This window comes from Oncorhynchus masou, chromosome 15 (assembly GCF_036934945.1).
Source record: "Oncorhynchus masou masou isolate Uvic2021 chromosome 15, UVic_Omas_1.1, whole genome shotgun sequence".
NCBI lineage: Eukaryota > Metazoa > Chordata > Actinopteri > Salmoniformes > Salmonidae > Oncorhynchus > Oncorhynchus masou.
The window spans coordinates 25502247-25527093 of NC_088226.1; the positions used below are offsets into that span (position 1 = coordinate 25502247).

Consider the following 24847-nt stretch of genomic DNA (forward strand, 5'->3'; position numbering starts at 1 on the left):
TAATAACAGAAAACTTCTTACCTGGGAAAATTGAAGACTCATGTCAAAAGGAACCACCAGCTTTCATATGTTCTCATGTTCTGAGCAAGGAACTGAAACGTTAGCTTTCTTACATAGCACATATTGCACTTTTACGTTATTCTCCAACACTTTGTTTACTTGAGGTTAAATTGATTTTATTGATGTATTATATTAAGTTCAAATAAGTGTTAATTCAGTATTGTTTTAATTGTCATTATAACAAATAAATAGCTGGTAAATGAATCGCAAAAAGTTAAAAAACTACGAATCCTGTATAGCGCAGCAGCACAGCTGCGCACAGGCACCAAGGTAGGTCTAAAGTCTACTCAAGTGAGACTTTGTCCTCGTGTCTTGGCTATTTAATAGTAATACATTTGTTTTAGAAACATCAAAGCATGCTTATCGGTTTTATTTGATCATTTCTGTGTAATTTTGGAAAGAAATCTGAGTAGCTGGTAGATTTTTTAAATCTCCCTGCCACAGTGGCTGATGGACCAAAAAGTTAGTTTCAGGCCCTGAACAGGTAAAGAGAAGCGGTACGTACTGGAGAGCTCACTGGACATCCCAGGGCCAGAGGTAATAGGCAGAGTTCTGGGGAGGAGGGGACGGGTGGAGGGTGAGAGACGGGGCTGGATTGGCCGGAAGGAGCCTGTTCCTGGGGGGGAACAGTAAGAAGAAAAAAGTCAGTCAAGTCCAAACTATGGAGGCGAGTGTGGTTGAGGACTTCTAGCCCTGTTCAGATAGTTGGATAAAACATTTTTGGGCCTGAACACAAAATATTACTGCTCCCCAGTGTTTTTTATTCCTGCAGCATACTTACAAAAAAAAAATGTTTCACCGATACTTCAAACATTCCTACTAGGTAAGTAAAAGCATGTTTTCTAATTAATTTATCATTTTTAAACTAGGTGTATAGGTTGTTGACAGGTGGCATACCTGTGGCAGATGAGTTGGAGAGGATGGAGAAGGAGCAGACGTGTTGAGGAGTGTCTCCAGTGGTGCGGGGGAGCAGAGTTCTCTGAGGAACAAAAACAACAATTTCACATGAAAACATTCTGCTCAGATTTCAAGCTGTCCTAAGAATAACTGTCAATTCAATAGGTGCACCAAACAATGGACTAAGATGAAAGACTTACTTGGACCACGAGGGGTTTTCGAAGTGGCCGGCTTCGGTTTTTCCTTTGTTTCGGCAGGAAAATGTCTGACTGCATCTGTAAGAGGCAGTGATACAAATTGGTGAGGCCCCAAAAAGGATTAAAAAAACAACAACTAAACTGCAAGAAAAATGGGCCTTTTTCAGAATGAGGTTGTCGCAACACCAACATTTACTAACGATAGGATACCAAACCAAGTATCACGATACCGAGTAGAATAATGACTGTCGAAAATGGCTGATTTGCACATATCCAAAAGGCCTACCTGTGATTAGGCAGGAGGAATGTAGGAAGGAATATAAAATGTATAATGATCTGCAGTTTCATTGTGGCAGTAAAGGTTACACTCAGGTTTGCCCTAAATGAAACCATCTTTTGCTTACAACTTTCCACACATAGCCTACACTCTCACAATCACACACACACACACACACACACACACACACCTCCCAACAGTTAGGCACCAAAAATAATTTAAGGAACACCAGAAGAAAAACATATGATTCAGATTTCGCTTAGAATTACATTGATTAGGCATATGCATCCTACCTTTGAAGCATCTCTTTGAGTAGGCTATCTATCCCTTTCACATTTTTCCTGTACCATCCAAACATGTGCATAGCCAAGGTACCATGTTGATATCTAACTAGCCAGGTAACATTACTAAACAAGGTCATTTGTTATCGAACCAAACACTTGCGGCCCACAAGTAGTTTAAAAAGGGCCTGCAACATGGTTTATAAAATGATGTAACGTGCACCAATTCGCTGTAGAAAAGGGTTTGGGCTAGAAACTTGTGGCATTAACTGTTGAAGACATAAGCGTGAGGGTCAGTGTACTCAGTTTTTCATCTACAGGCAAAATAAAGAATCAGGTCCATAAATATTTGGATATTGACCAAGATATTATTTTAGCTGTCTACCACAGCATGAGTTGAAATTAAATTTTAAATATGAGCTGAAAGTGCAGACTTACAGCTTTACTTTGACGGTATTTACATCCAAATCGGGTGAATGGTGTAGGAATTACAGCACTTTTTATATATATGTGGTCATCCCTTTTTAAGTGGCATTTGCATTTAGAATCTGTTGCTGTTAATATTGAGATATGTCCAAAGAGCATGCAATGAGAAGTCCAAAGAGCATGCACTGCCAGTGAAACTAGCCATCATTAGGCAACAAAAAAAACACACAAAAAAACACAAAACTTATTAGGTGTGGCGAAAATTATTTGGTACATTCTTTAAAAGAAAACACTGGTGAGCTCAGGAACACTAAAAGGCCAGGAAGGCCACGGAAAACAACTGTGGTGATGACAGAATAATTATTTCCCTGGTGAAGAAAAACCACTTCACAGGTGGCCAGATCAAGAACACCCTCTAGAAGGTAGGAGTATCTGTGTCAAAGTCAACAACCAAGACTTCACCAGAGTAAATAGAGGGTTTACCACAAGATGTAAACCATTGCTATGCCTCAAAAACAAGACCAGATCAGAGTTTGCCAAGATAAAAACAAAAACAAAAAAAAACACCTATCTATGAAACATGGTGGTGGTAGTGTTATGGCGTGTGAATGTATGATTGCCAATGGAACTGGCTACCTTGTATTTATTGATGATGTGACTGCTGGAAAAAGCAGCAGGATGAATTCTGAAGTGTTTAGGGCTATATTATCTGCTCAGATTCAGCCAAATGCATCAAAACTCATTGGACGCACTTCACAGTGCAGATGGACAATGACCTGAAGCATACCACGAAATGAACCCATCTTAAGGCAAGGTAGTGGAATGTTCAATCACCTGACCTGAATCCAATTGAACATTTATTTTATTTTACCTTTATTTAACTAGGCAAGTCAGTTAAGAACAAATTCTTATTTTCAATGACGGCCTAGGAACTGCCTTGTTCAGGGGCAGAACGACAGATTTGAACCTTGTCAGCTCAGGGATTCGAACTTGCAACCTTTCGGTTACTAGTCCAACGCTCTAACCACTAGGACACCCTGCCGTCCCAACATGCATTTCACGTGAAGGTAAAACACCTCAAGAACAAGCAGGAACTGAAGACAGCTGCAGTAAAGGCCTGGCAAAGCATCACCAGGGTAGAACCCCAGCATCTGGTGATGTCTATGGGTTCCAGACCTCAGGCAGTCATTGACTGCAAAGGAGTTACAACCAAGTATTAATACACACCATTTAAATGCATGTTATTTGTCCAATTACTTCTGAGCCTCTAATTGGTGGGCTACGTTAAAAATGGTTGTAATTCTGATACTTTTTTCTTTTGACAAAACCCTTAAATTAAAGATGAAAGTCTACACTTAAAGCACATCTTGATTGTTTCCTTTCAAATCCATTTTGGGGGTGCACAGAGCCAAAATGGAAATTGTGTCACTGTCCAAATACTTATGGACCTGACTGTACGTATGCACTTCACTTATGCAGCGAGCTGCTCCAATGATTGAACAAATGTAACATAAATCCCATCACTGTTTGCTAGCCCCAGCTCGTCATCACAGTAAATAACATTTGAAAACTGATGGAGGTGTGCCGAAAGAACGGATAGAGAGAAGCAGCTGAGTAAGGTAATGGCTGGTTAGGGGATGCAGTTGGCTGCTCACAACTTGATATTGGAATAACAGTGGGAGAATCTGTTGCACACTCCTCGCATCCTCTCCTCAAAACCAATTGGATGAGATAGCCAGATGTCTCTCCTAGGGCTGGGCGGTATACGGTATTTTACTATATTCCGGTATTGATGCACGGATCGGTTTGGGTTTTTAACTTTACCTTCTATAACGGTGTTTGGATGTTTAGTGTGTTAACCTGTTGCGTCGCGCAATCCCGGATTCTATTTATAGCCTCAAGCTCATTAGCATAACGCAACGTTAACTATTCATGAAAATCGCAAATGAAATGAAATAAAAATATTTGCTCTCAAGCTTAGACTTTTGTCTCAGATTTTCAAAATATGCTTTTCAACCATAGCTAAACAAGCATTTGTGTAAGAGTATTGATTGCTAACATAGCTATAAGCCTAGAATTCAGCCAGCAACATTTTCACAAAAACAAGAAAATCATTCAAATAAAATCATTTACCTTTGAAGAACTTCAGATGTTTTCAATGAGGAGACTCAGATAGCAAATGTTCAGTTTTTCAAAAAAATATTATTTGTGTAGGACAAATCGCTCCGTTTTGTTCACGTTTGGCTACGAAAAAAACCTGTATACAGTTATAGCCTCAAGCTCATTAGCATAATGTAACGTTAACGATTTCTGAAAATCGCAAATAAAATGAAAATAATGCGCCTCCTCTCAAGCTTAGCCTTTTCTTAACAACACTGTCATCTCAGATTTTCAAAATATGCTTTTGAACCATAGCAATTCACTAATTTGTGTAAGAGTATGCTAAGCTAGCTTAGCATTTTGAGTAGCATTTAGCACGCAACATTTTCACGAAAACCAGATAACCAAACAAATAAAATCATTTACCTTTGAAGAGCTTCGGATGTTTTCAATGAGGAGACTCTCAGTTACATAGCACATGTTCAGTTTTTCCTGAAAGAATCTTTGTGTAGGAGAAATCGCTCCGTTTTGTACATCACATTTGGCTACCAAAACAAACCGAAAATTCAGTCACCTACAACGTCAAACTTTTTCCGAATTAACTCCATAATATCGACCGAAACATGGCAAACGTTGTTTGGAATCAATCCTCAAGGTGTTTTTTCACATATCTCTTCATTGATATATCGTTCGTGGAAGCCTGCTTTCTTCTCTGAATTCCATGGAAAAATACTTGCAGCTGAGGATTGCGCACCAATTTCGGCGCAGGACACCGGGCGGACACCTGGTAAATGTGGTCTCTTATGGTCAATCTTCCAATGATATGCCTACAAATACGTCACAATGCTGCAGACACCTTGGGGAAACAACAGGCTCATTCCTCTCGCATTCACAGCCATATAAGGAGACAATGGAAAACGGAGCCTCAAATCCTGCTGATTTCCTGGATGCCGTTTCATCTTGGTTTTGCCTGTAGCTCACGTTCTAGGGCACGCACAGAAAATATCTTTGCAGTTCTGGAAACGTCAGAGTGTTTTCTTTCCAAAGCTATCAATTATATGCATAGTCGAGCATCTTTTTGTGACAAGATATTGCCCTTAAAACGGGCACGTCTTTTTATCCAAAAATGATATTGCGCCCCTAGAGTTTCAAGAGGTTAAATGTGATATGCTTTGTGTAACATCCATTTCATAGTTTACACCGCTTCTTGCGTCATCCCTCTCTACATGCCGCGTTCTACACAGACCTAGCCCTGCCACGTCACTTAAGGAGCGCATTTATTGTTGCATGACCATGAGGCTCTGTCAGGTTGGATGGGGAGCATCGCTGCATAGGTATTTTTAGGTCTCTCCAGAGATGTTCGACCAGGCTCAAGTCCAGGCACTGGCTGGGCCACTGAAGGACATTCAGAAACTTGTCCTGAAGCCACTCCTACGTTGTCTTGGCTGTGTGCTTAGGGTCAAGTGAACTTTCAAAAGTGAACTTTCGCCCCAGTCTTGGGGACTTTCAATGCAGCAAACATTTTTTAGTACCCTTCCCCACAATCCTGTCTCGGAGTTCTACAGACAACTCCTTCAACCTCATGACTAGGTTTTTGCTCTGACATACACTGTCAACTATGGGAGCTTATATAGACAGGTGTGTGCCTTTCCAAATCGTGTCCAATCAATTGCATTTACCACAAATTGACTCCAATCAAGTTGTCGAAACATCAAGGACAATCAATGGAAACAGGACGCACCTGAGCTCAAATAGCAAACGGTCTGAATAAGGCATTTCTGTTTGTTTTTTTTTTTTAATACATTTGCATGAATTTCCAAAAGCCTGTTTTTGCTTTGTCATTATGGGGTATTGTGTGTAGATTGATGATTTTAAAAAGTAAATGTATTCCATTTTAGAATAAGGCTGAACCATAATTTGGTAAAAGTCAAAGGGTCTGAACACTTTTGAATGCACTATATCGAAAAATCTACAAAAGTGACAAGTTCGCATCCCTGAAGAGGGAAAATAAAAAGATTGGAAGGAATGAAGAGATATGGATAGAGTCCAGCTAGTTTATTTTTCTGAGACAGACAAAATATGGAGAGAGTATGCAAAACGTCCTTACGTTGATTGAGTCAAGCTGTTGTCGGAAGGCGAGCTCGGCCTCCTTGTTGGGAGAGAACATGCGGGAGTGCCGGGAGCTGTTGGGGGGCAGGGTGGTGGGAACGGCAAACACCCCACCATCTGAGTCCCCCCCAGACACCAGCAGAGACCGCGGGAGGTTACGACCTGAGGGGTTCAAAGCCAAGGTTACAGTTAATTAGTATTGGTGTACATGAGATGTCATACAAAGATACAGGTAAAAGACAAACACTACTTCAAGAATTGGTCCTCTGACCTAAAACTTTGGAGTTACTGGAGAAGATCCGATAAGTGTAGGTTGTGTGTGTTAGAGGTCGACCGATTAATCGGAATGGCCGATTTCAAGTTTTCATAACAATCGGAAATCGGTACTTTTGGACACCGATTTAGCCGATTGTAAAAAAATAAAATAAAATAAACCTTTATTTAACTAGGCAAGTCAGTTAAGAACACATTCTTACTTTCAATGACGACCTAGGAACGGTCAGGTTAACTGCCTCGTTCAGGGGCAGAACGAGATTTTCACATTGTCAGCTCGGGGGATCCATTACTAGATATTACCTAGCGTATCCTGTGTTGCATATATTTGGACTGAGCATACAAGCATACAAGTATCTGATTGAGCAGTGGTAGGTAGAAGCAGGCGCATAAACATTCATTCAAACAGCACTTTTGTGCATTTTGTCAGCAGCTCTTCGTTGTGCATCAAGCACTGCGCTGTTTATGACTTCAAGCCTATCAACTCCCGAGATGAGGCTGGTGTAACCGAAGTGAAATGGCTAGTTAGTTAGCGCGCGCTAATAGCGTTTGAAACATCACTCGCTCTGAACCTTGGAGTGGTTGTTCCCTTTGCTCTGCATGGGTCACGCTGCTTCGAGGGTGGCAGTTGTCGTTGTGTTCCTGTTTCGAGCGCAGGGAGGAGCGAGGAGAGGGACGGAAGCTATACTGTTACACTGGCAATACTATAATGTCTATAAGAACATCCAATAGTCAAAGGTTAATGAAATACAAATGGTAGAGGGAAATAGTCCTATAATAACTACAAACAGAACTTATTACCTGGGAATATTGAAGACTCATGTTAAAAGGAACCACCAGCTTTCATATGTTCTCATGTTCTGAGCAAGGAACTTAAACGTTAACATTTTAACATGGCACATATTTCACTTTTACTTTCTTCTCCAACACAAGGTTTTTGCATTATTTAAACCAAATTGAACACATTTCATTATTTATTTGAGGCTAAATTGATTATTGATGTATTATATTAAGTTAGTGTTCATTCTGTATTGTTGTAATTGTCAGTATTACAAACAAATAATCAAATTTAAAAATATTATATTAAACACTGGGGCAAAAATGTATTTAGTCAGCCACCAATTGTGCAAGTTGTCCCACTTAAAAAGATGAGAGAGGCCTGTAATTTGGTTCATAGGTACACTTCAACTATGCCAGACAAAATGAGAGAAAAAATTCAGACAATCACATTGTAGGAGTTTTAATGAATTTATTTGCAAATTATGGTGGAAAATAAGTATTTGGTCAATAACAAAGGTTTCTCAATACTTTGTTATATACCCTTTGTTGGCAATGACAGAGGTCAAACATTTTCTTTAAGTCCTCACAAGGTTTTCACACACTGTTGCAGGTATTTTGGCCCATTCCTCCATGCTGTTTTGGGGCTGTTGCTGGGCAACACAGACTTTCAACTCCCTCCAAAGATTTTCTATTATGGGATTGAGATCTGGAGACTGGCTAGGCCACTCCAGGACCTTGAAATGTGTTTGGGATCATTGTCATGCTGAAAGACCCAGCCACGTTTCATCTTCAATGCCCTTGCTGATGGAAGGAGGTTTTCACTCAAAATCTCACGATACATGGCCCCATTCAATCTTTCCTCTACATGGATCAGGCGTCCTGGTCCCTTTGCAGAAAAACAGCCGCAAAGCATGATGTTTCCACCCCCATGCTTCACAGTAGGTATGGTGTTCTTTGGATGCAACTCCGCATTCTTTGTCCTCCAAACACGACGAGTTGAGTTTTTACCAAAAAGTAATATTTGGTATCATCTAACCATATGACATTCTCCCAATCTTCTTCTGGATCATCCAAATGCTCTCTAGCAAACTTCAGATGGGCCTGGACATGTACTGGCTTAAGCAGGGGGACACGCCTGGCACTGCAGGATTTGAGTCCCTGGCGGCGTGGTGTGTTACTGATGGTAGGCTTTGTTACTTTGGTCCCAGCTCTCTGCAGGTCATTCACAAGGTCCCACCGTGTGGTTCTGGGATTTTTGCTCACCGTTCTTGTGATCATTTTGACCCCTCGGGGTGAGATCTTGCGTGGAGCCCCAGATCGAGGGAGATTATCAGTGGTCTTGTATGTCTTCCATTTCCTAATAATTGCTCCCACAGTTGATTTCTTCAAACCAAGCTGCTTACCTATTGCAGATTCAGTCTTCCCAGCCTGGTGCAGGTCTACAATTTTGTTTCTGATGTCCTTTGACAGCTCTTTGGTCTTGGCCATAGTGGAGTTTGGAGTGTGACTGCTTGAGGTTGTGGACAGGTGTCTTTTATACTGATAACAAATTCAAACAGGTGCCATTAATACAGGTAATGAGAGGAGGACAGAGGAGCCTCAAATAAGAAGTTACAGGTCTGTGAGAGCCAGAAATCTTGCTTGTTTGTAGGTGACCAAATATTTATTTTCCACCATAATTTGCAAATAAATTCATTAAAAAATCCTACAATGTGATTTTCTTTCTCATTTTGTCTGTCATAGTTGGAGTGTACCTATGATGAAAATTACAGCCCTCGCTCATCTTTTTAAGTGGGAGAAATTGCACAATAGGTGGTTGACTAAATACTTTTTTGCCCCCCCCTGTATGTATGTATGTATGTATGTATAAATAATAAATTGGCCAATTAATCGGTATCGGCTTTTTTGGTCCTCCAATAATCGGTATCGGCATTGAAAAATCATAATCGGTCAACCTCTAGTGTGTGTGTGTGTGTGTGTGTGTGTGTGTGTGTGTGTGCATTTGCATGTGATAAGAGTTTGGTAAGCTACCGGAGGACCCAGGGTTTGGTAACATCAGCTTTGTCGCTCGGACCCCCAGGGGCTGTGGTCGTCCACAGTTGGGGCTCCGTACCCCCACAGCCGGGGCCTTGCCTGGGGGGGTAAGGGACTGTTCCTCCTGGGATGGCTTTACCGGAGACGTGGCTGTGGAGCACAGCTCTGGGGCCTGAAGGAGATGAAAGGAGAGAGGTCATTAGAAGAAAACAAAATTACTTAAGGCTATTAAATCCCATAATCTGTTTAAAGTCTCCTACATAGTGTCTGCATTCCGATTCTCTACCCTTCTCCAGTGCACTCGATCCCTCCACCTCATGCATTTAAATGTTTGGTGTAAGCATGGCTAGAGGGCGTTTGCACCATAATCCTCACACCAAAGACTTAAATGTCGATTATGGCAGCCCCCCACACCTCTCTGATTCAGAGGGGTTGTTTTAAATGCGAAAGACACATTTCAGTTGAATGCATTCAGTTGTACAACTGACTAGGTATCCCCCTTTCCCTTTCCAGTCGATTACTTTTAAATCCATGAGGGAGAGTGCAGGAGTGCACACTTCAGACAAAGTGTAGAGAATTCAAATGTGGCCAGTGGCTATGAAGAATTTGCATCACTAGGCGGTGTTGACTCACAGGTTTGGGATTGACCTCTGATGACACCAGCCGGAGCAGACAGCGCAGGACGCGGTGGGTGGAGGGTGGGGGCAGGGGGCGTGGTGACTGTAGCTGTGGGCATGTCTGCCCTGGTCCCTGTAGACCCTCGTCCCCCATCTCCGGGACTGCAACAGCAGCCGGCTGCCACTCGTACTCCAGCTGCAGTTTCCCAGGTTTCCCCAGCATCAGGTACAGCTCTGCCAGAGTCACGTTGCTGTCTGACCCCCGCGAGCTCCAGCCCTCATCACAGATCCGCTGGGCCGACCGACCACAGGACACCAGGGTTGGTGTGCTGCTTCCTCCTCCACCACCACCAACCCCACCAGACTCTTCCTTTCCTGGGGCTGCTGCGCTCCCCTGCCCCTGGTCTGGGGGACGTCCTCCACCTGTCGCAGTGCCGGTGGAGGTGTGGTGGGAACCAGGGGGTCCAACAGGGGGAGGGAGTTCCTCTCTGGAGAGGCACCGTCACTGCCATTAACCCCTGTGGTCCGCTCTTCAAGCCTGTACGGAACAGTTGCAGAGCAAGAACTACCCCCCTGGTCCTGAGAAATGGAGTCCCCATCTCCTCCCTTGGCCCCCAAGGCCTCCCCTACCCCCGGTCCTTCCCCCAGCCCCTTCTCCTGTTCCACCTGCCCCACAGCTACACCACCCTCCTGTTTCTGAGTCATAGACAACAGCAGCAAAGACGAAGGAGGAGGAAGTGGAGGTATAGGAGATGTTATCTGGTTCAGATTCTTGTGCTCTGGCCCTGCTCCCCCTCCCAACGTTCCTCCTTCAAGTGTGGATATGAGGGTCTCACCCCCAACACGCCGAGCATCCCCACCACCACCACCTCGTCCAGGTTTGGCCACGCCCCCCCGGGGGAGGAGGAGCGGGGCCCCCTGGATGCCCAGAATCTGGGCGGTAGGGATCAACTCCTTGGGGCCGGGCCGGGGCTTGCCACTCTCCTGCCAGTGGACAGTGCAGGAGGCCTTGGAGTGAACCACACGGGCTACGCTGGGCAGGGGGGTCAAGGTGCTGGTCTCAGCTGGGTATAGGAACAGGTCCTCCTTGTCTTCTCTACAGGGGAGAGCAGGGCTGCCGCTACCACTGTGCTGCTGGGTTACCCCTAACGCCTCGCGCTCCTGCAGGCTCTTCAGCTGAACACAGTACGGTCAAGGAGGGTCAGCAGAGAAGTCAAACAAAAACAAGAATTGAGCATCAACTTGGATAAATATTATCTGTTTATCTCTTGAAGTTCTATGGATCAGCTCATGAGACTTTTTTTTTACCAGCAGGTTGTGTCTGGTGCTAATTTCATGCGATTCTATACTTGACCAGATAAAATATAATCAGTTAGGTTGTGGTCTAAGTGCTATAAGACGGACATGACATAACTGTTGTGATGTGGAAGGATACGATCCGCTGGTCCTGGACGGCCCACTTCTGTTTCAGGAACTCAATCAGGCTGGACACCTTCCTATGTAGCTCCACCACCATCCTACATCACCACACAGAAGAACAAACAATGTTAGAAAATACTACATTTCTCAGCAAAGACAACTCCTGTAGACAACACACACCTTAAAACACTGACAGGGGCATGTTCAGCACGACACAACCTAGCAAAACCCAATATGATAATGACAATATGCTTCATGTAATGGCCGCTATGTTTAGGGATCCAAACAATCAGGGTTGGGTGTCCCAAAAGCATAAAGATTTTTCTGCCCATCTTGATTTTTAAAAAATCTAATATTTATTCAAGGAAAACCCATTGAGACCAGGCACTTATTCTCAAGGGTGCCCTGATCACAGTAATACAACAATCAAATGCAATGTGAAAGGAAAAAGCAATCAATACAAATGTAAAATAAAAAATATAGCACAACACAAAATTTGGGAAAAAAAAAATAGATTTGAGCGCTGTCACAGTAACCGTATTACAGCCACACCAGCGGTCACGGGTCATGACCGTTTAGTCACGGTAATTAGGCTTCTCCAAGCACTGATGCTGCATTAGTAGCCTACCAAACTTGCTAACTGCCTGGTATTCAGCACAGTTGTCCCTCTAATCACTGACATCAATGCAAAATCAAAACGAAAATTTTAGTAAATCACTTAATGTTGAGTCTATGCTCATGTTTCTATAGGCTATGCAATTAAGTGAGAAAACAGTTTTGATAGCCTCTATTAAAAAGATGATACTTTCTCAACTTTCTATAGGCTAGGCCTACTATATTTATTTATTTGTTCTTAATAGTAAGCACATTGCATCTCTTTACAACAGTATAGCCTACCTCATGGCATGAAAACGAACCACTGGAAAAGCACCCTCCATTCACTATTTAAGTGCATAGATGACATGTATTTTTCCCCCAGCCCCTGTTCCAAGACAGGTGCATGATAATAGCCCATTCTAAATCAAAACACATTTCACACCTATACTAAATTATATGTAAAGACAAGATTAAATTAAGAATAGTCTGATGGGTGGCAATATTATCACTTGTGAATGAAGCCCAGTTTGTGTGCAGTAAAGCAAGAAACAGCACTCCTTACAAAAAACTTTTTCAACTCATAGTCGCACACATCATGTAGCCTAGCCCATTAGGCATATATTTTTTGATAAGGTTTGTGTCACAATTTAAGTGGACAAGTAACTTCAACATTCTTAATTTTATCTGCTTTACAACAGTTATTTAGCCTAACTGGCATACATACACGCAGCACGTGAGTTTCAAGTTTGGGGAAGATAATTAAAAAAATTAAAAAACACACCTTTATGCATGTAATGCTTTTTTTTTTATAAAATCGCATTTTTCAGAATGTCGTTTTCCCGCTAATTGATTGCCTTTTGGAACATTCACACTTATAGCCTACTGCCATGTGCACATTGCTGCACTTCTAATGTGAAGAAATAGCCTAATAGTTTATCAACATTTTAAGCTAAATGTTCTGATCTGTTGTGTCAGCCTCATTGCTTTTTTGAAGCTAGTAGTTGTATTAATTTGGGATCTATCGCATCCCACAACTGTCCCAGATTATGTTTGAAATATTTATTTATCGCACAGAATAGGTAAACTTTTGTACTTATGGGGCATAGTAGATTGACATGGGCTAGTGCTTTTGCTGTTCGTTGGGCCTACTCATCTTGTTAGCTGACGAAAAGTAAATGTGGACAGTTCTTCCAACATCTTCAACATGCACCTCGGAATTCGATAAGGACACGCACAGTTGCGTCCCCGACGTGTCGGTCTTCACTAGTAGCCTGTGAGAACGACCCGATCACGTGACTGGCATTGGCTAATAAGAATTTAGATATCCGAGAGGTGCTTCGGCGCACAAAGCCGGGAGAAGGGAATTATTATTTTTCAGGCCAGGGGCACAACTGGCCAAAAAAATGTATGTACTTTTTTTAGGGGGCAATGCGGCCACAAAAAGGGGATGCCGACGGGAAATTTGAGGCATTATCAAGTACTTGTCAAAATGTGAATGAGATGGAGCAAGCGTATTTAGCCGGCGCAAAAAAACTAAACAGAGTTCATGCCTTTCATGCTATTTTTCCCCAAATTAGACGCGTCATGCAGCCTTAGAATGTATTAAAAATCAAAACGTACAGCAAGACTTGTTTCTTTCTTAACAGTGCAACACAATAGCTGCATGTACACACCCTCATATCGTTTGGAGAAAATATCCTTTTAATTTTATTTAGCTACGTTAAGCTGTACTCTTCATACTATAAAACAAAACCACGCCATGGATTTCATGAGTATGTTTCAACGTTAAGTGTTGATCAATCCAAATGCCCAGACATTTATAGGCGGGAACCCGATCTATGGGCAAAACACTCAATGAATAAATATGTAGTCCATCTGAAAGAATTAGAGGACTTGCATTTAGTCTAGCCCGCATTATGTACAAGTTTTAAACCAACCAGTGCTTGATGTAAGGCAACAAAGTCAGATTGCAGCTCACCATCTACAGCTGGGGCAATAGCATGCATAACAGTATCGTCTGCATACAGATTAATATCACACGTTTCAACACGGTTTTATTTATATAAATATGAATAGAGAACTGGTCCCAATACTGACCCTGCAGTACACCTTTCGTATACAGGAAGTTAACACAAAAAAAAATCAGAAATTATAGTCTTCATAGTTAGTTGACACTGACCTGAGGCGGGGATTATGGGCAAGACTCTGAACACGGGCCCAGGAGTGGTTGCTACGCGGCTGCAGCTCTACGGCAACCTTCAGAGGTAGACGCACAGGCTTCTGGTCTTCTTCATCACTCACTCCTAGAGAAAGTGAGTGAGAGGGAGGTGTAAAGGAAAGGGGGATAAAATTTGTAAGATGATCAGCATCATTACCACCACCACTTTCTCTCCCCTACTCATCCGCCCCCTTCCCGAGTATTGCCATGGAAATCCATCCCCTCCTGCCCACATGCATGACTCAACGTCCCCATTCATACACTTCCGCCCTCTCCCTGCTGTGTGAGTGTCTGTCAATGTGTGTTTGTGCGTGTGTATACTCACCATCTGGGTCACATAGCCTCTTGAGTGCACGGCACATGGGAGCTTTGATGCGTAGGTTCCTGCCTTTAGAACGCACCGTGGTGGCCCTGGGAGAATAGAGCAGAAACATGAGATAAACACAAACTACAGCAAAAATGACAATTACAAAATATCAACCATCTACACTGAACAAAAACTCAACATGTAAAGTGTTGATAATCCATCCACCTGACAGGTGTGAAATACCAAGAAGCTGATTAAACAGCATGATCATTACACATGTGCACCTTGTGCTGGGGACAATAAAAGGCCTCTAAAATGTCCAGTTTAGTCACAAAAAAATGCCACAGGTGTCTCAAGTTGAGGGAGTGTGCAGTTGGCATGCTGATTCCAGGAATATCAACCAGAGCGGTTGCCAGAAATGTTAATGTTCATTTCTTTACCATAAGCTACCTCCCTCATTAGCGAATTTAACAGTAAGGAAATCAATTAATTTTAAATTAATTAGGCCCTAATCTATAGATTTTACATGACTGGGCATGGGCGCAGCCATTGGTGGGCCTGTGATGGCATAGGCCCACCCAATTTGGAGATAGGCCCAACCAATCAGAATTTGTATTTTTTCTTTTCACAAGAGGCCTTTATTACAGACAGAAATACGCCTCAATTTCATCAGCTGTCCTGTTGGTAGGTCTCAGACATTCACGCAAGTGAAGAAGCAGGATGTGGAGGATCTGGGCTGTCCTGATTACATGTCGTCTGCAGTTGTGAGGCCGGTTGGACATACTGCCAAATTCAATAAAACGAAGTCAGAGGCAGCTTATGGTCGAGAAATGAACAATAAATTCTCTGCCAACAGCTCTGGTGGACATTCCTGCAGTCAGCATGCCAATTGCAAGCTCACTCAACTTCAGACATCTGTGGCATTGTGTTGTGTGACAAATCTGCACATCTTTAGTGGCCTTTTCTTGACCCCAGCACAAGGTGCACCTGTGTAATGATCATGTTTAATCAGCTACATGATATGCCACACCTGTCAGGTGGATGGATTATCTTGGCAAAGGAGAAATGCTCACTAACAGGGAGGGAAACAACTTTACGCACAAAATGAGAGAAATACATATTTTTTGTATATGGAACATTTCTGGGATCTTTTATTTCAGCCCATGAAACCAACGCATTACATTGTGTTTATATTTTTGTTCAGTATATCGCCACACCGGACAGTTTATTACCTACACCTCCCTGTTCACGAAAATGGCTCGATGCTACAGACAGTGAGTCACGTGGCCGTGGTTTGCTATATAAAGCCGGCAGACAGGCATCAAGTTACTGTTCGAACATTAGAATGGGCAAAGCGAGTGACCTAAGCGACTGAGCGTGGTATGATCGTCTGTGCCAGGCACGCCGGATCCAGTATCTCAGAAACGGCAGCCCTCATGGGCTTTTCATGCAAGACTGTTTCCAGGGTTTCCCGAGAATGGTGGGACAAAAAAAACTTTGACAGTGCCAGTCCCGATTCACGATTATTGTTGCGTCATGCTGATGGCACAGGAAGAATTGGGCGTAAGCAGCATGAGTCCCTGGACCCATTCTTCCTAGTGTCAACAATACAGACTGGTGGCGGCAATGTACCGCCATCCAATTTGCAGCAACTGCGCGATGCCATCGCATTAAAATGGACCAACATCCCTGTGTAACATTTCCGACTTGTAAAACTAATGCCCTGAAGAATTCAAGCTGTTCTAAAGGCAAAGGGGGTACCGACGAGGTACTATATGGGTGTACATAAAAACAGGTGTATATAATGGTTAATTTCAAATGTGTAAACAATTTATAAACAAATCAACTACTTTTAACCCTAAAGTCTTAAAGAAAAGAGGTGGTATATTTATAAAAGCTGCGGTTACATTGTTATCATTTTTGGTCTCAGTCTTACCCCTGTTGGATGAGCTCGTTAAGCTTGGCCACGTTCTTATCGTCCATCACTATGAACAACAACAGAGTTAGAAAAGCTAGTGCGTACCTCCTTGCACTTGCTTTGTGAAGACAACACAAACATATCTAAAAATGTCCTCCAACAGGAGTTAGCTAGCTTTTCTATCTTTGGACACAAGATTAACACAGACATAGTAACAACACATCCTTCATGACCTTCGCCACACTTAACTGTCCCTCATGACCCCGGCCCTGTCCAGCGCAACAATTAAAATCAGCTCCATTGTGGCCAACCAGCCCCAGAAACAGAGGCCAGTGTCAAACACACCATCCAAGACAAGACGGATACAGCCCCCCCCAACCCACACACACACACCCTGCTTGACTTACATCCTCCAACCTTCTTCCTAAGTTCAGCGTAGCAGATGAGACCATACAACTCCTGAGAAGACTTCTTCAGCACACGGGAGTACACTGTGGGACAGGAGGAACTGGGCATGTTATGGGATAAATGTGAAAAGAAAACAATTGCAGCATACAAGTGATCTTGGGTGATCACAACCAATTTAAAGACAGGTCTCACACTGATGGTGAGATCAAAAGACAGTTTCGCTCTTGCACATTTAATGAGTTGCTTGCAGGTGTGTGTGTATCAAACATAATAGGATTCAAAAGAAGAAATGAACGCAGATAGCAACCAACCTGCTTTTTATGAAGACCAGTTGGCATTCGCAAATGAAACTTTGCATACAGGTCGCAGGCAAAGTTTCACACTGATTTTGAAGGTCAATGTTTTAGTCAACAAACCGAAACACGGGCATAAAAAAAGAAAATAAGACTGTGTAAACAAGCAAGAGGTGAGTGGAGAGTTCTATTTTAAAAATAACGAGAGAAGAGAGCGAAACAGAGACAAGCTAGCTTACCGTTGGCAAAGTCGATGTGCTTGGAGATCTTGTGCCAGGTGCGGTAGTAGAAGTGTCGGACTTGCTCTTTGTTCTTCACCATGCTGGCTGGCTTCCCCTTCTTCTTATGCTTCAAAGCTATGTTCGTCTGGATCGCCTCAAAGTCCTTCCCATGCTACAGAGAGTGAGAGAGAAAGGCCGACACTATTAGAGATATGGAAGTTGAGTTGGAGTAGGGGGCACTCTTCCCTCTGGTCTATCGGTGAACACAGGACATAGAGTGCAGTCTCAGTGGTCATTAAAAACCCCATGGCACTTTCTGTAGGAGCAGGGGTGTTAACCCTGGTGTCCTGGCTAAATTCCCAACCTGGCCCCTTTCAAATCATGGCCACCTAAATTTCCAATTGGCATACAACACTCCGAACATTACCACCATAATAACTGATTTATGGTGAGTGTTCTGGCACAAAATGGTTGCAGTGCTACATGTGTGGTGGAACAGGTGTTTCCCCCCTTATAATGACAAGCACTGAGCACCTACTGTAGGTGGAAAGTTGCTTTATAAAATGCAATCAATTATTATTAGTGGGGCTTGCAAAGAAAGAGTCCCCACTTTAAATCTCCAACAAACTTCGACTTATAAGGCTTGCGACAGCAGCAACACTAGATATTTGTAAGAATTATTTTGGACTTATCGCTTTATTTTTTCTTATACAAAGCTAATCCTCTTACACTGTTTACGCTAGAAACGCTGTTCAAACTTTAAAACGTGTATATTAGTCTGGAATAGTTGAAGCTATTTTTAAAATACTAAACTGACATTTTTTTGTCCTCCATCCACGTACGGGAATTTCTCAGCATTCTGAAGGTTCCATTGTGATAGTCACTCCAAACATTGCAATCTGTTCACTGTAAACAATGTAACTCGAAACAAAAAAAATCAGCTACTTTGACCACTTTCCCAACAAGACAAAAGGCATCCTCTCCTCTGCTATTCTAATCTTAAAATCAAAATAGAATTATCTGCTACCGATCAAACTTAACAGCTGTTTAAGGGAAACCTCTGGATTTTGGCAATGAGGCAATTTATATTCTTCTCCAGAGTCAGATGAACTTGTGGATACCATATGTATGCATCTGCGTGCAGTTTGACTTTAGGGTTTGCATTTTGCCTGCATGTCATGGAACTTCTGAAAGTACAGACCCATCCTGCAAGAGGCACAACGAACACTGAAAGGAGGTTTCTATACATCTCCCACTATTTGCACAGCGTCCACTCCGGACGCAAACCCTCACAACTGGCCTTCAAACGAGTTACAACTCTGTCCACACGCATTGGTACAACACTCTTGGCTCTCCTCTACCCGTCACTGTTGCCACATCAAAGTGAATGCACAAACTGCATTTTGAATGCCTTCAGGGACCAGCACCTTCAGATTAGCATATAAAAATGGCCATTTAAATCAGTGGTTTAAGGAAGAGACAGTTTTTTTTGCATTGGATGTCTCAAATCCTCCGCATCCGTTGATGTCGCACTTACGCATCTGCGGTGAAAGGTAAGAGCGGTGTTCATCAGACCATGAGACATCCCAAATACCGGTCTTCTCACAAAATAGTCTGCAGCGTCCAAACGGTTATGACCCCGCTATGGAAAGACGACTCTCAAACATGTAAATGTCGGTTATTTTGCTCTAGGAAGCCCACAGGCCTCACAAGAAAAGAATGAAGGTCCACCGGAACGGGTTGAATATTTAAAAAATGAATGGCAGTACAGTACCAGTCAAAAGTTCACACCTACTCATTCAAGGGTTTTTATTCGTACCATTTTCTACGATGTAGAATAGTGAAAAAATCTAAACTATGAAATAACACATTGAATCATGTATTATCCCCAAAAATGGTAAAAATGTAAATATATAAGATTCTTCAAAGTAGCCACCCTCTCCCATGATGACAGCTTTGCATTTTCTCAACCAGCTTCATGAGGTAGTCACCTGGAATGCATTTCAAGCAACAGGTGTGCCTTGGTAAGTCGATTCTTAATGTGTTTGAGCCAATCAGTTGTGTTGTGACAAGGTAGGGGTGTTTTTCAGAAGACAGCCCTATTTCGTAAAAGACCAAGTCCATATTACGGCAAGAACAGCTCAAATAAGCAAAGCGAAATGATGGTGCATCATTGCTTTGAAAGTTTCTTCAAGTGCAGTCGCAAAAACCATCATGTGCCATGAGGAAACTGTCTCTCATGAGGACAGGCACAGGAAAGGAAGACCCAGAGTTCTCTGCTGCAGATAAGTTCAATAGAATTAACTGGACCTCAGATTGCAGCCCAAATAAATGCTTCACAGAGATCAAGTAACAGACATCAACATCAATTGTTCAGAGGAGACTGCGTGAATCAGGCCTTCATGGTCGTACTGCTGTAAAGAAACCACTATTTAATAACACCAATAAGAAGTGACTTGGGTCAAGAAACACGAGCAATGGACATTAGCTTGGTGGAAATATGGAGTGCTGTACCAGATGACCTGGCCTCCACAATAAGGCTGGGGCTATATGGAAAATAAAATAAATATATATATAAGTTCTCATTCAATAATGATAATTATCACGAAAATAATAAAATAACGTTTACAAGGGTCACTTCTGCTTCAGAATAAGAAAGCCTGAAGAAAACAAAGGATATAATGTTTATTTTAATTCACCTTTATTTAACCAGGTAGGCCAGTATATAACAAGTTTTCATTTACAACTGCAACCTGGCCAAGATTAAGCATAGCAGTGCGACAAAAAAAAAGTTAAACAAAAGTACAGTCAATAACACAAAAGAAAAAGAGAGACCTACGTACCATGTGTGCAAATGTAGAGGAGTCGGGAGTTAGGCAATAAATAGCCCATAGAAGCTCAAATAATTTCAATTTAGCATTAATACATGTGCAAATGATGATGTGCAAGTAGAGATACAGGGGTGCAAAAAGAATTTTGCAATTCGTTCCAGTCATTGGCAGCAGAGAACTGTAAGGAGAGGCGGCCAAAGGGAGTGTTGGCTTTGGGGATGACCAGTGCCATATACCTGCTGGAGCAAGTGCTACGTGTGGGTGTTGCTATGGTGACCAGTGAGCTGAGATAAGGGGCTTTACCTAGCAGAGACTTGTAGATGACCTGGAGCCAGTGGGTTTGGCGACAAATATGAAGTGAGGGCCAGCCAAAGAGAGCATTGAGGTCGCAGTGGTGGGTAGTACATGGGGCTTTCGTGATAAAACGGATGGCACTGTGATAGACTGCATCCAGTTCGCTAAGTAGAGTGTTGGAGGCTATTTTGTAAATGACATCACCAAAGTAAAGGATCAGTAGGATAGTCAGTTTTACAAGGGTATGTTTAACAGCATGAGTGAAGGATGCCTTGTTGTGAAATAGGAAGCTGATTCTAGATTTAATTTTGGATTGGAGATGCTTAATATGAGTCTGGAAGGACTTCAGCCATTTTGCCACAACTTTGGAAGTATGTTCGGGGTCCTTCTCCTTTTGGAAGACCCATTTGTAACCAAGCTTAAACTTCCTGACTGATGTCTTGAGATGTTGCTTCAATATATCCACATAATTGTCCTTCCTAATGATGCCATCTATTTTGTGAAGTGCACCAGTACCTCATGCAGCAAAGCACCCCCACAACATGATGCTGCCACCCCCATGCTTCACAGTTGGGATGGTGTTCTTCTGCTTGCAAGCCTCCCCCTTTTTCCTCTAAACATAACAATGGTCATTATGGCCAAACAGTTCTATTTTTGTTTCATCAGACCAGAGGACATTTCTCCAAAAAGTACAATCTTTGTCCCCAAGTGCAATTGCAAACCGTAGTCTGGCTTTTTAATGGTGGTTTTGAAGCAGTGGCTCCTTCCTTGAAGAGCGACCTTTCAGGTTACATCAATATAGGACCTGTTTTACTGTGGATATAGATACTTCTGTACCCGTTTCCGCAAGCATCTTGACAAGGTCCTTTGCTGTTCTGGGATTGATTTGCACTTGTCGCACCCAAGTACGTTCATCTCTAGGAAACAGAACACTAGGAAACAGTCTCCTTCCTGAGCGGTATGACAGCTGTGTGGTCCCATGGTGTTTATACTTGCGTGCTGTTTGTACAGATGAACGTGGTACCTTCAGGCGTTTGGCAATTGCTCCCAAGGATGAACCAGACTTGTGGAAGTCTACAATTATTGTTCTGAGGTCTTGGCTGATTTCTTTTGATTTTCCCATGATGTCAAGCAAAGAGGCACAGAGTTTGAAGGTAGGCCTTGAAATACATCCATAGGTCCACCTCCGATTGACTCAAATGATGTCAATTAGCATATCAGAAGCTTCTAAAGCCATAACATCATATTCTGGAATTTTCCAAGGAGTTTAAAAGGCACAGTCAACTCAGTGTATGGAAACTGACTCCAACCTAAGTGTATGTAAACTTCCGACTTCAACTGTATATCTGTATATCTGGGAGCTAAGTGTCTTCTTGTCACTGGACAAGATCTGTGAAATGTCTTTCTGCTGCTCCAGTACTCTTTGCACCATCTTTTGACGTGATCCCCACCTGATAGGCGACTGTCACCAACTTATGCAGGGGTAGGTTGTGTTCTTTTTGAGCAACTGCCAGGTCTCTTCTTTTTCCATGAATAGGAAAAGGCACCTAAAATGTTAAATCAAAATATTTAACTTAAATCAGTTGATGGATCACATTTAGTTTCATCTACCCAATTACATAAATAATCCCCAATTAACAAGGTTACTTACCAATGGCCAAGTGTAGACGATGTCCAAAACATTGCAGTCGGGTCCATTTGTGGATTTGAGCGTCCTTCACCACGTTCGCACCTCTATCTGTTGTAATGCAGACTGGTCCGTCTTAACTGAATTCCCCAGGAGGCGAGAGCTTCAATGAGCCCCTCTGCTATAGCTTTACCCGTGTGATCGTCGGGAAAGTATAATGTTTGAAGGCATTTCTTTTGAAGACTCCACTCTTGGTCAATATAGTGGACAGTGAGGCTAATACGGCTCTGCAACTAGACCACAGTAGTAGCAAAATACGTAAAAATCTGTCTTGAGCGGTTCCTCAATTGTTTCCCTGCACTCGTGTAGAGTTTAGGCAGTGCAGTGAGAGAGAAATGTTTGCTGTCAAGGAGCATGTACCTGGGGTTAATTAAATTGATAAGCCTCTTGAAACCTTCCTTTTCGATTGTGCTAAATGGTAGCATGTCCTTAGCAATACAATGCATAATAGCCTTCGTGATGTCTTTGTGTCTTTTCGATGTTTGCTCGTAGGGCATAAATGCTGTCAGTCAGTGTTGACTGCTTCGGGCAAACATCCCTAGATTGGCTGGTGCTTGAGGGGCGTTTATCAATACCGTGACGCAAACCCAAACTTTTTGCATGTTCTAAAGAGTGATTTTGCTTCAGATGGTGAAGAAGGTTTGTCATATTACCAGACTTGGTAGCCACCTATCTATGGCACAATTTGCACCGAACATTGCTCTACTCTTTGTCGGACTTCAAAAAGCCAAACCACATCCAAATAACTGAAACAGTTTAACCCTTTTTAATCAATTTATTCGTTGGAAGCTGCTCCTTCTCCATGGTTATCACTGCCACCGTTTTCGCCTACATCACTCATTTTTCGTGGTTAATAATCGCTACTCCATCACTCGAGGTGCGAAGTGGTTTTTAGTGGCGTATACCTCTACACGTGCACATTGTCACTTCTCATGCTCCTGCTGTGTCACAAAGGTGAAATGGACTGCTGTACCTAATTATTATATATTGACATTATCAAAAATGAATCTAAACATTATCAAATTGAGGGAAGTAATTACCTCGATAATTATTGTTATATCGCCCACCCCTACTCCACAATCACCCAACATCAACCCAATTAAGATGAGTTGGACCGTAGGTTGCAGGAAAAGCAGCCAACAAGTGCTCAGCTTATGTGGGAACTCCCTCAAGACGGTTGGGAAAGGGTGGCTACTTTGAAGAATCACAAAATGTAAATATATATATTTGTTTAACACATCATTCCATATGTTATTTCATCATTTGTCTTCACTATTATTCTACAATAAACATAAAAAAAAAATCCAAATAAAGGAAAAAACTTGAATGAGTAGGTGTGTCCAAACTTCTGACTGGTACTGTATATATGGTGACTTAACAAGAATTTAAGCTTTTAACTGATATAAGACACTTGAATATATATAAATGTTTACTATCCATATTTTTTACGATTATTTATTCGGATTTCACTGGAAGTTGTCCCGCTAGCGGAACGCCGAGCCCAAAGTTAAGTGGCAAAAGTAATGGGTTAAATATACACTGCTCAAAAAAAATCAAAGGGAACACTAAAATAAACATCCTAGATCTGAATGAATGAAATATTCTTATTAAATACTTTTTTCTTTACATAGTTGAATGTGCTGACAGCAAAATCACACAAAAATGATCAATGGAAATCAAATTTATCAACCGATGGACGTCTGGATTTGGAGTCACACTCAAAATTAAAGTGGAAAACCACACTACAGGCTGATCAAACTTTGACGTAATGTCCTTAAAACAAGTCAAAATGAGGCTCAGTAGTGTGTGGCCTCCACGTGCCTGTATGACCTCCCTACAACGCCTGGGCATGCTCCTGATGAGGTGGCGGATGGTCTCCTGAGGGATCTCCTCCCAGAACTGGACTAAAGGATCCGCCAACTCCTGGACAGTCTATGGTTGGTAGATGGAGCGAGACATGATGTCCCAGATGTGCTCAATTGGATTCAGGTCTGGGGAACGGGTGGGCCAGTCCATAGCATCAATGCCTTCCTCTTGCAGGAACTGCTGACAGACTCCAGCCACATGAGGTCTAGCATTGTCTTGCATTAGGAGGAACCCAGGGCAAATCGCACCAGCATATGGTCTCACAAGGGGTCTGAGGATCTCATCTCGGTACCTAATGGCAGTCAGGCTACCTCTGGCGAGTACATGGAGGGCTGTGCGGCCTCCCAAAGAAATGCCACCCCACACCATGATTGACCCACCGCCAAAACGGAGGATGTTGCAGGCAGCAGAACGTTCTCCACGGCGTCTCCAGACTCTGTCACATGTGCTCAGTGCGAACCTGCCTTCATCTGTGAAGAGCACAGGGAGCCAGTGACGAATTTGCCAATCTTGGTGTTCTCTGGCAAATGCCAAACGTCCTGCACGGTGTTGGGCTGTAAGCACAACCCCCACCTGTGGACGTCGGCCCTCATACCACCCTCATGGAGTCTGTTTCTGACCGTTTGAGCAGACACATGCACATTTGTGGCCTGCTGGAGGCCATTTTGCAGGGCTCTGGCAGTGCTCCTCCTTGCACAAAGGCGAAGGTAGCGGTCCTGCTGCTGGGTTGTTGCCCA

The 24847-nt window shown here is 42.7% G+C and overlaps 1 protein-coding gene across 1 annotated transcript in view; it reads right to left on the reverse strand.

The window, feature by feature from the left end:
• The window catches only part of cramp1 (cramped chromatin regulator homolog 1), a 51898-nt gene that overhangs the window by 22447 nt on the left and 4604 nt on the right, over positions 1 to 24847 (reverse strand). The window contains 13 exon segments of the mRNA XM_064988904.1: positions 566 to 676; positions 958 to 1039; positions 1158 to 1232; positions 6346 to 6509; positions 9432 to 9606; positions 10068 to 10465; positions 10468 to 11227; positions 11487 to 11568; positions 14247 to 14370; positions 14611 to 14696; positions 16529 to 16577; positions 16918 to 17001; positions 17451 to 17604. Of these exon segments, the coding sequence (XP_064844976.1) occupies positions 566 to 676; positions 958 to 1039; positions 1158 to 1232; positions 6346 to 6509; positions 9432 to 9606; positions 10068 to 10465; positions 10468 to 11227; positions 11487 to 11568; positions 14247 to 14370; positions 14611 to 14696; positions 16529 to 16577; positions 16918 to 17001; positions 17451 to 17604 (2344 nt within the window).